The sequence below is a fragment of the Notechis scutatus genome, chromosome 1 (assembly GCF_049901735.1).
Source record: "Notechis scutatus isolate UNSWTSFEM ecotype Mainland chromosome 1, rNotScu1.2, whole genome shotgun sequence".
Taxonomy (NCBI): Eukaryota; Metazoa; Chordata; class Lepidosauria; order Squamata; family Elapidae; genus Notechis; species Notechis scutatus.
The window spans coordinates 6,571,424-6,583,528 of NC_142009.1; the positions used below are offsets into that span (position 1 = coordinate 6,571,424).

Here is a 12,105-nt window from a genome sequence, read left to right on the forward strand (position 1 = left end):
CATTGTAACTTCGAGCAATCAGGAAAAAAAAACTGGTTGTAAGTAGAGGACCACGCTAAAACGAAGCGGTTTCAAAAGTCAAAGAGAAGTGCCAGTCTTTTGTAATTTCGTGCAAAAACGTAGTGACTCATTCACGCTAAGTTGCTTGCTGGTTTCGGGAGGTGAGAATTTTTTTAAAAAAAATATACAGGCGAATGAATGTGTTTGGCAAAGGCGCCGCTCACCGTGGATTCAATCCGCTGAGTGAAATTTTTTACTCTAACCAAGTTTTTTTTTTAATCAGAAGGGAATATTCTCACCCTGTTTATGTTGGAATATTTGATGCGTTGGCCTGGAGGTGGAGCTCTCGCCTCCAATCAGGAGGCTGGGAGTTGGATCCTAGGTAGAGGGCAGGTATTTCTCTCTGTGTTCTGACCCAAACCTTGTTCCAAGGAAGCAAACACCAAACAGAGATAAAAGCAAAACCTTTTAATGCTTCTCTGCAAATTCCATTCATTCACGGTTAAAAGGCTATTAAAACTAATAGTCTCTGATAAGAACTAGCCTTGCCAAGGTGCTGCCAAAAGCACTAGATTAAGTTGCCAAGAAATATTTCAAACACAAAGAGTCTCCAAACACCAACCAAGATACTCCGAACTTCCACAAGGCTTGAAGTGCAAGAACTTCTTTGCTTCCTGCAAAGAACTATGGTTTCTCAGCTGGCTTTTATCTCTTAAGGGAGGGGCCATTTCCTTGCAGCCTTACTCCCGAGTTGCCCGTGCTGCTGCAGCTGCTCTGTCCTACGAGCAGCCCTGTGCACACGCGTGCTGGGCACAGGCTCCTCGGGATCTTCTTCCTCACTGCTGCCAGCCTCCACAATCTCTGAAGGCATCATTCCACTCCCTGATGATCCTGGCCCCATCCCTGCCTCACACGCAGGCCCCTCATCTGAGTCCTCGCTCTCCGAGACCTCACCTGTCTGCACCTGCTGCCGGCGAACCACAACACTCTGGCCACGATGAGAATGTGTCTGCTGAATGAAACTCCGCATTGGTGACAGGAAGGGCATCCGGCCAGTAAACACTCAGCTCCATTCAGTTTTCCAGACTCCACCCCTCAAGGGATTATGGGGGTCAGTAAAAGAAGATGTTGATTTATGTTGGAATTTTTAATTTCCCATTTGCAGATTCCTTCTATCAGTTTCTGGGTGGGATTTAGACCATTAAAACCAATCAGAACGGAGCTTGAAGGGACCTTAGTGGTCTTCTAGTCCAGCCCCCTGCTCAAGCAGGAGACCCTATACTTTTTTTCAGACAAGGTTGCAATAGGATGCCTAAGACCCATGCTTCTGCAGGAAGTTCTCGACTTACGACCTGCAATGGAGCCTGAAATTTCTACGGCTAAACGAAACACTTGTTAAATGAGATTTCCCCCCCATTTCACAATTGTGATTCTTGCTACAGTTGTTAAGTGAATCGCTGCAGTTAGTAACATGGTTGATAAGAGAACTTGGCCTCCCCATTGCTTGTCAGAAGGCCGTAAAAAATAATAATGACATGACTACAGGACACTGCAGCCGTCATAAATAGGAGTCAGTTGCCAAAGCATCGGACTCTGACTCGGAGGAGGAAGCAGAACAGTTGACAGGGAGTGGGAGTGTGGCTCCGTTGGCTGTGGACAAAACTGGGGACGGGCAAAGTCCGGCTGGGCAGAGCAGGGGAGAGGTAGAACAAGGGAGAGGGAGTTCAGAGGAAGACCCAGGCCCACCCCCTCTTCATCCTAGGGCACGCAGGGAGGAACGGAGAAGGGAGAAAGGTGGGTTGCATGGCTTACAGGGGAGGAAAGAGCCCTGATTCCCTTCATTAGCTGCAGTTGGGAACACAGTGTATAAAAAAGGCAAGCTATGCGCAGCAGGCTGTTGGGAGCAAAAGTGACTTTATCTTGTACCGTGGAGGCTTATCTGTGTTCCTGGCATCTTCCCAACTGTGTGAGTTTTGCCGTGCTTTTAAGTTTGAAATTCCTGCTCCTGCTCTGCCAAACGAATTACTTCAGTTTGGTCTGTTTGGATTTTAAGTTACAGTTTGTGTGTACGGCTGTGTGACGAAGTCCTGCACGCATTCACTTTGAAGCTGTATTTACACGTTTAATCAACTTTTCACTCATAGAAACCACGCAAAATTAGTACTTTTGATGAAAATTTCTGTAGTCGGATTGAGATGCATAATTTTTATTCATACAACCAGGGTCTTTTTAAGGTTTTGAGTGAGTTTATGTGTTAAAACAAACACAACTTGAATTTTCGAGAATGTTAAGGATCGAAAGTAGCCAATCGGCAGCGAGCTGTGGCTGACCAATCAAAATGCCCAGAGGCTAAATCTATGAGCCAATCAATGTTGTCATACTCTCTGACTATAAATAGGCATGAAAAGCATTGAGAAATTTAATATAACTCTGGCTGCGGGCAAGGATGAAGGCCTTTGCTTTCGCCAGCCCTGAGCAGCGGCATCGCATCATTGTGCTTCATGAAGAGGGTTACTCCTGTGCAGAAATAGCCAAGAGACTGAAATGCCTTCGCACCACAGTGAGCAGTGAGGCTGAAAAATACCAAATAAGTGGTTCTAGTTGATGACAGGCTCTGCTCTGGAAGACCAAGAAAGTCGACAAAACAGCAAGATCGGGCTCTGCTGTGCATTTCGATGGCTGACAGGAAGTTCACCTCACCTCATATTACAAGAATTTGGGGGTGAAACCTGTGATGTAAAAGTGTGCACAAGCACAGTGCGTCGCAGGCTGTGCTTGCCAGGGGGCTAAAAGGCTGCAGGGCTCGAAGTAAACCTAATGTCAGCCTCAAGATATCTTCCTAATAAGTATATTCTGTCTTCTAACTGTTGCTTCTCTGCTGCTATGCCAATTTACTTCTTTCGGCTGTCATGAAACGGTGGGAGGGGGGAATCTTGGAGGGGAAGAAGGCAGGAGGTGTTTTGCATTCCTTTGCTGGGTTAGCAAGGGGAGGGGGGATTCCTTTCTTTAACTTTCCATTTCCTTGCTAGCCTCTGTCCCTTTTTGCGCAACTGCGAACTTTTATCAAAATATGTCAAGGTCAACTGACAGTAGCCTCATCACCACCTGGAGATGACCACATGATCATATTCAGAAGTTTTAATTGGAAGAATCATTTGAACTTTGGGGGGTGGGAGCAATTCTATTCCTTTGTATATGTGTTCTACCCGCCAATTTCTTAGTTTCGGAATTGGCTCTGTCGTTTCCACTTTATTTCCCAGTAAAAGGATGACTTTGCTCTACACCATGGAGTCTGAGTATTTCTTTCTTGGGATTTAGAGGGAGCACAGACTGACACCTTTGCTCTCACAGACTCTCACCGCTCTCGTCGACATTCGTGGGCCAAGAAGTAGGCCAAGTGGACTCATGAAGAGTGGGCCAAGGTCATCTTCAGTGAGAAGAGCAATTTCTACTTGACTGGGAATCAGTGCAATAAGTATGTCAGAATATTTCCAGCTGAAGAATTTAGGCCGTACTGCCTGAATCCATTGCACGTGATGATCTCAGGCTGTATTGCTACAAATCGTACAGGGAATCATAAATTCCAAGCAGTTATGTTGAAGTCCTGGAAAAAAAAACCATCCTTCCTTCAGCTCAGCGACTTGTAGGGAAGGACTTTTACTTCCAGGGTGACAACGCTCCTTGTCATTGAGCCAAATCCGTCCAGCAGTGGATGAAAGAGCATATGGTGTTCGACTCCTGGATTGGCCAGCTCACAGCCCGGATTTGAACCCAATTGGGAACTTGTGGGCCAAGATTAGTTATGAAATAAGCAAGAAGCATCCAGAGACCAAACAGGAGCTGACTGAATCCATTATTGCAGCCTGGCACCACATTGTCACCAAAGATCACGTGCAAAGGCTTATACAGTCTATGCCGAAGCGATGCCACCTGGTGATAAGCAATAAGGGCTGGCCAATTTCATATTAGTAACCGTGTTTGGTTACCTACATGGTTCTTTTCAGGGCTACAAACAATAAAAATGTTAACAAAACACTAGCATCGGCCTTAGTAATTGCAACAGGTATGCATCAGTTAATCTGTTTTCTTATGCATTGTTAAGCATGCAAGAAAATTCAGTCCCCATCCAAACAGCACCAAATTGCAAAAAGCTTATGTTTTTAACTTAAAAACTACCAGTATTTATTTAAATATAACAATATTTGCATAGCATAAAATATCCTAAAATCAATGGCCTAGTCCAAAAAAATGTCATACACTGTAAACCATAAAGCGTGCAGGACTTTTTCACACCGCCTGTACCTTGTTTTGGACTGAATTTTCTGCCGACAAAGGCTGTTCCTGGGAGAGTTTATCTCCAGCCCAGAAGGTAACTGGGCATTGGGGGCAAAGCTGGAGATAGGGACTCCCACGCCCCTTCGGGTCATCCACAGCATCTGAATTTTGACCACATGATGGGAAAGCTGCAATGGTTGTACGCGTGAAAAACTGTCAGTCACTGTTTTCAGTGCCTTTGTAACATGGGAAACAGTCACTAAACGAACGGTGGCAATTCCCGTATCTTTACATTTCAGTAAAACATCAAAAGAAAAGGTATTTAATACTCCTGGTATTAAATATTCTTTTGGGTTTCAACAAGGAGTTCTTCATTCTGACTATAGTGTTGGTTCTCCTTACAGAGGTGGAGACAGAGAAGTTGGCCCGCACCGTGTTCACCAAGCTTCACGATATCTGCAGCGCCTGGGTGAAGGATTTCCCACTGCAGACGAAGCCGTTTCGTTACTACGAGACATCGATCCACGCCATTAAGAACATGCGACGCAAGATGGAGGACAAGCACGTCTGCATCCCAGACTTCAACACCCTCTTCAACCTGGAGGTAAAAAAAACCCTAGGTAGCCAGAATCAAGGGTGGATTTGATTTCAATCCATTTCAATCGCTCGATTTAAATAGGCGTGATTTAAATCAACCCGATTTAAATCACGCCTATTTAAATCGAGTGATTTAAATCACATTTTTTTAAAGAGCCACTGTCCTCTCCACTGGGAAAGTGTGTGAATGCATGAAGGCAGTTATCTTAGTTTGCAGAGCTCGGATTCATTGAATGAGTTTACCATAAAATGTAAATATTGCAGAATCTACAACAGGGGTCCCTAAACTTGGCAACTTTAAGACTTGTGGACTTCAACTCTGGGAGTTGAAGTCCACATGTCTTAAAGCTGCCAAGTTTGGAGATCTATGATCTACAGCAGGGGTGTCTAACCTTGGTAACGTTAAGCCTGGAGGACTTCAACTCCCAGAATTCCCCAGCTGGCTGGGGAATTCTGGGAGTTGAAGTCCTCCAGGCTTAACGTTACCAAGGTTGGACACCCCTGATCTATAGCCTCGTGCTACCTAATCAAGCTCCCTTTCGTGCTAAATAAACTAAATTATTGATGTATCTTAAATAGAAAACTATCTTTAGATAGATTTTTAATCTATCTAAAGATGCATCTTAAATGTAATGTATCTTAATGTATCTTAAATAGAAAACTATCTTTAGATTTACTTTTCATACATTTTATTAAAATAAATTTGATCCAAAAAAATTCTGATTTAAATTTTAAAAAATACATTAATTTTGTTTTAAAAATAACCATCAATTTTTATCCACCCTGGGTAGAATCCAGATATATATATGGAGTTCCTATATATGTGGAGTTCCTTCATATATATATATATATCACACTCGATGTCAGGCTCCCAAACCGAGAAAGATATTCTGAGTTACTCCAAAGCAATTTACTTCGCTGTTCCTCAACTATATTTGAAGGAATCTAATCCTGAAATAGTTGGCAGCTGTGTGCTGCAGTGGCCAAAAAAAAAGCCAACACAGTCCTAGGCTGCATCGACAGAGGGATAGAATCAGACAATACTTGGAATAATGGAAACAGCTTTGGTCGTCTTCATATTAAAAAAAAGATGTTGAGACTCTAGAAAGAGCGCAGAGAAGAACAATGAAGATGATTAAAAGGCTGAAGGGTAAAACCTATGAAGAACCATTGCAGGAATTGGGTACGTCTAGTTTAATGAAAAGAAGGGGTGACACGATAGCAGTCTTCCAATATTTGAGGAGCTCCCACAGAGTAGAGAAGGGTCAACCTATTTTCCAAAGCACCTGAAGACAGGACCAGAAGCAACAGGTGGAACTGTCATGGTGAGTTAGGAAGCCATATAAATTTTCTTCATAAATGAACGTATTAATATAGATGGAAAACTTGCCAAACTAAAGCAGGCTACAACATCATTAGAAGGATATTCTGAGAGCGTCTTGAGCCTCTTCCTCCCAACCAAACGATCTAAACCTTGCTGTCTCTTGGGTCCTCTGGAATGCAGCCCCTCCTCCTGGGAATCCAGACTACATTCCACTACACCAGGGGTCTCCAACCTTGGCCACTTTAAGACTTGTGGACTTCAACTCCCAGAGTTCACTGCTCTATACTATCGTCTCATCAGAATAACAAGAGTCAGAAAGGGACTTTGGAGGTCTTCTAGTCCAACCCCTGCACAGGGAGGAGACCATTCCGGACCAAAAACCGTCCAGTCTCTTCTTAACAATCTCCAATGTTGAAGCACCCACAGCTTCTGGAGGCAATTTATTCCACGGATTAATTGTTCTCACTATCAGGAAATCCCTCCTTAGTTCTAGGTTGGTTCTCTCCTTGATTAATTTCCTTCCATTGCTATTTGTTCTGCCTTCAGGTGCTTTGGAGAATAGCTTGAGCCCCTGTTCTTTGTGGCAACCCCTTAGACTGCAGGAGAAGGAGTAGCAGAACCTGGTTCGGTGAGGGTGGAGGGGTAGGAGTGAAGAGAGTAATCAGCCTAGAATCATTACGTTCCCACAAGCGGCCTAAGCCTAATTCCTCTTGAATTCCATTTACTTAGTGCCAATTTAGTGCTGACTGTTGACTAGATCTTTGCGAGTAGGTATGAGTAGGTAAAGTTTCCCCTCGCACATACGTGCTAGTCATTTCTGGCTCTAGGGGAGCGGTGCTCATCTCCGTTTCAAAGCCGAAGAGCCAGCGCTGTCCAAAGACGTCTCTGTGGTCATGTGGCCGGCATGACTAAATGCCAAAGGCGCATGGAACACTGTTCCCTTCCCACCAAAGGGGCCCCTATTTTTCTACTTGCATTTTTACATGCTTTCGAACTGCTAGGTTGGCAGAAGCTGGGACAAGGAACGGGAGCTCACTCCGTTACACGGCATCAGGGATTCGAACCGCCGAACTGCTGGCCTTTCTGACCGACAAGCTCAGCATCTTAGCCCCTGAGCCACCATGTCCCTTACAAATCAGCATAACTGGAGCTTATTAACATGTGGTCTGGATTCTTCCACCGGGAAGTTTTCCTATCCCCTGTCCCACTACTGGAGGACTAACCCCCACGCGTGATTTTTAGTTGGTTCCAGCTGGACTTCATTTTTTTCTCATTAAAAGGCCCTCTGCATAACCTGGTGGCTGAAGCTGCTGGCCCTGGGCTCATTCTCTCTTTTGATTTGCTCTTCTTCTGATTGGCAGGATCAAGGGGAGCAGGCCTATTTTGCCGTCTTTGACGGCCACGGAGGAGTGGACGCTGCCATTTACGCCTCCATTCACCTGCATGTGAATTTGGTGCACCAAGAAGCGTTCCAGCACGACCCGGCGGAAGCCCTCTGCAAAGCCTTCCGGGTGACGGATGAACGTTTTGTGCAGAAGGCAGCCAGAGAGGTGAACTGAGTTCTCCAGTTGAGCGAACGGGCAGGACATGGGTGTCAGCTTGGGAAGCCATATTGAGATCCGATGCTCCCATGCTGCAGTTGGGAAAGTGGGAGGGGGGAGTTCATTTGGGTATGCCTAGTTAGACAAAATAAAATTCTTTTGCTGGCTCAAGGTCATGTAGTGTTGCACATAGTGAAAAGGAAGTCTTACTTTGGGACGGATGGCGCTTGGGCCATGTGAGGTGGTGATGGGAATAGGGCAGTGGTGGCTAACCTTTTCGGGTCCTGTGCCAAAAATTGTGCGTGCGCTTGCACGCTCGCACTCACGTGCAAGCACCCAGAAGGCAATGTGCAATCCCCCCACGCCCGCTACGCCTGCATGCGCAATCCCCACCCACCCACCTATTCTGGCCCCTTACCTGCACTGCGCCTCGCAGCTGATTTTGGGTTGGTTTGAGGCCTTTTTTGGCCTCCCAGAGGCTTGAGGAAGGCTTCTGCAGGCTTCTGTTCTGCGGGCCGAAAACTAGCCCTGTTTCATCGCTTCCGGTATTTTCGGAAAAAACAGGAAGTGACGAAACGGGCCTAGTTTTCGTCCTGCAAAGCCTGCAGAAAAACAGCTGAGGCGCATGCATGCACAGTGAGGTAAGTTTGCCTGCAGCTCGCGTGCCAGCAGAAACGGCTCTGCATGCCACCTGTGGCACGTGTGCCATAGGTTCGCCATCACAGTTATAGGGGATGAATTTGTAGTTTTTACTTTGGCAAGGAAACCCAAAACTTTCAGATTCGGGATTCCGCAGATGTGCCAGTTACTATCCAAATAAAAGGAAACTTTGAGAGAGAGATGTCTGTCTCGGAGTGATTGGTTGGAATGGAGGTTTGCTGGAACGCTGACAGTGGGTTTCAGACAGCTCTGGTTTACGATTGGGCTGAATCTAGAACAGGGGGTCTCAAACTCTTTCCAGCTTTTCCCCCCTTCGCTAAACCGGGGGTGGGCGTGGTCAATATGGGACGTATCCGGCCCACGGACTGCGAGTTTGACACCCCTGATCTAGAACCCCCGTTCCATTCTTATCGGAGGCACCATTTAAGGCAGCCACCCCCCTCTCAACTTTTCTGGTTTAGTGGGCCGGCAGCGGGGAGGGGCAGGTGAGATGGTTCCTCGTGAGTGGTGCATGTGTATAGCTATGTTTGTGCAAGTGGCCAGGCACGCGCACACACCGCCCACACAAATGGAGCTTTGCATGCACATGCGCTTACCCGTCGTTTGTGCAAGTGGAGCTAAATGACGAACACACACTGACCTGCCGCTTTTGCAGCATGGCTCTGAACAGGCCATAGGCAGCTGGTTGGGGACCCCTGGTTTAAGACACTTCTGGATCGAAAGGATTAGCTAATGACTTCACTGCTGCCTAAGCGATGCCCGTGTGGGATTTTTTTTCATGTCTCTGTCAAGGAGCTGGAGCGAATGACAGGAGCTCACTCCAGCAGGCAGCAGCATACGGGTCTCGAACGCGGGCTTGCTAACCTCCAGCCCAGCATCCTAACCATATGAGCCACCGCATTCCTTACCTAGAGTCATTTTCATAGAGGATAACTCGACCTACAACCACAATTGAGCCCAGAATGTATGTTGCTAAGTGAGAAATTTGTTAAGTGAGCTTTGCCCCATTTTACGACTTTTTCTTGCCACATTTGTTAAGCGAATCCCTGCAGTCGTTCAATTAGTCACACAGTTGTTAAGTGAATCTGGCTTCCCCTTTGACTTTGCTTGTCAGAAGGTCACAAAAGGGGAACAGGTGACCCCCGGACACTGCTGCTGTCATAAATATGAATGAGTTGCCAAGCAACCAAATTTTGCGTCATGTGATCATGTGGATGCTACAGTGGTCAGAAGTGCAAAGAAATGGTCATAAGTCACTTTTTTTCAGTGCCGTTGTACCTTTGAACAGTCACTAAATAAAATGTTATAAGCCTAGGACCACCTGTCCTGTAGTCCTCGACTTATTACCCATGATGGAGGCTGGAATTTCCATCATACGTTCATGATTCATAATCGGAAACACTCATGTGACCTACCCGTTTTATGACATTTTTTTGTGGTGGTTGTTATACCACTGCCTGTAGTTGTTTGGAAGGAAATCTGCCAATATTTTATTTATTTTCCTGAAGCCAAATGACCTACCTCGAATTTCAAGCATGGGCATAGAAAGCTGTACTATTTTTCAGAGTATAAGACACTCCGAAGTACCCCCTAGCTTTTGGGGAGGAAAACAAGGGAGGAAAAAATCTGCCTCTGACTCCCAGCGATTTGCCTCCTTGCACCAAATAGCAAACAGCCTGCTCAGCTTCAGCACAGCCTGATTGTCCGTTGAATCGGCCTCCCAACGATCAGCTGTTTCAGGCTGCAGGGATTGTCATTGCCTAATGCCGCCTCCGCGCACCCCATTTTCGGCCCGTTCCGGGCAGCGGGGATCAGAATGGGCAGAAAATGGGGCGCGCGGATGCCAAAAACGGACTGCACAGAGGCAGCAATAGGCGACGGCAATCCCTGCAGCCTGAAACAGCTGACTGTCGGGAGGTCGATCCAACCGACTGTCAGCTGCTTGTGCTAATCAGGTTGTGCTGAAGCTGAAACAGGCTGTTTGCTATTTGCTGCAAGGAGGCTGGCGGGTGGGTGGGGGCTTCAGCAAACATTCGCTGTATAAGACACACAGACATTTCCACCCACTTTGTTTGTGTTTGTGTGTGTGTGTGTGTGTGTGTAAAAAGTGTGTCTTATACTCTGAAAAATACGGCCGTTCTCCTTTGGCAAACTGATCTCACCCTGGCCTTCACATGGCTCTAGAATTCATCGACTCAAATATTTCCTATTCTGAGTAAATCCCTAACACTTTATTTTTGCCTGAAGCAGAAGCTATTTTGGATGGCTTTGATCACCGCAAAAGCCAGTAGACTTTTCCAGTTATCTGTCCGTTCCTTTAGTAGAAAGGTTGAACAAAAATAACTCTTCGTATTAATACTTACCAATTTACATATCCACGGATGCTCTCAATTTTTTTTCTTTCCTTAAGTCATGTGTCAGGACAGCTTTCACAATGATTTTGCTCTGGGCGTTGAGGACGTCCAAATCAGAAATGCATGTCAGTATTTCAAACAGTTTGGTTAAAAAAAATCTCTTATTGCCCGCGCCGGCTTCAAAAATATATTGAACTGCACAAGTAGTCCTCGTCTTACGATGACAGAGACCAACACTTCTGTTGCTAAGTGAGATGGTTTTAGGTGAACTTTGCTCCATTTTTACGACCTTTCTTGCCACGGTTGTTAAGTGAATCATTGCACTTGTTAAGTTAGGAACTCAGTTATTAAGTGTAACTGGCCTTCCCGATTGACTTTGCTTGTCGGAAGGTCACAAAAGGGGATCCCATGACCCCGGGACACTGCAACCGTTGTAAATATGAGTCACTTTGCCAAGCATCTGAATTTGGATCCCGTGTCCACGGGGATGCTGCAGCGGTCGTAAGTGTGAAAAACGGGCCCCGAGTCCCTTTTTTCAGTGCCGTTGTAACTTTGAATGGCCACTAAGTGAATTGTTGTAAGTCGAGGACTGCCTGGAACACAAAGAAGCTGGTTTATGTTCTGTTTGTCCAACTGTGGGCTTGGTCAGGGTGTGTCGGAAGAGCCCGAACTAGGGTTCCGTTTTCTCAAGTGTGTCCAAACGACAGTTGTGTTTTTCTCTTCCCAGAGCCTGCGATGTGGCACCACAGGTGTCGTGACGTTCATCCGAAGGAACATGTTGTACGTGGCCTGGCTGGGAGACTCGCAAGTCATGCTCGTGAAAAGGGGCCAGGCGGTAGAACTGATGAAGCCTCATAAGCCAGACCGGGAGGTGAGTCGGCTCTAGGACTACAAAACCCCTATTAGAACATGGGGACTTGGCCGACAGCAGCCCAGTGTGGTGTGCAGCATCTTTGCATTCGCTAACTCAGGGGTGTGAAATGGGATTTCTTCAAGGAAATCGAGGGCTGGATCAGCGTTGTAGTTCTCCTCCGCAGGCCGGGATGACGCAAGGAGCGGGCGGAGACGGGATGGATGCCTCCTGAAGCACTTTGCTGGCCAAAACAGGGTGCAGGGAGACAGTGCACAGCCCCTCGCCCCTCGTTTTCGATCTCAAAGTCCTCCTGCAGCACTCTTCCCACCCATAAATGAGCCTGCAGAGACCCTGTAAGGCTCCCGCAGGGCCCATTTTCAGCCTCCCTCGCCTCCAGCAGCACTCTTCCAGGCAAAAACAGGCCGCGCGAAGGCCAGTTTTTGGCCACATGGCCAGTTTTTGGCCGGCAGAGTGCTCAGCTGGAGGCGAGGGAGGCCGAAA

The 12,105-nt window shown here is 46.6% G+C and overlaps 1 protein-coding gene across 1 annotated transcript in view; it reads left to right on the top strand.

The window, feature by feature from the left end:
- PPM1E (protein phosphatase, Mg2+/Mn2+ dependent 1E) overlaps window positions 1–12,105 on the top strand; it is a 115,161-nt gene that overhangs the window by 99,494 nt on the left and 3,562 nt on the right. Inside the window, exons 3-5 of the mRNA XM_087956085.1 lie at window positions 4,680–4,879; window positions 7,558–7,746; window positions 11,479–11,622. Of these exons, the coding sequence (XP_087812211.1) occupies window positions 4,680–4,879; window positions 7,558–7,746; window positions 11,479–11,622 (533 nt within the window). The remainder of the gene's footprint in view (window positions 1–4,679; window positions 4,880–7,557; window positions 7,747–11,478; window positions 11,623–12,105) is intronic.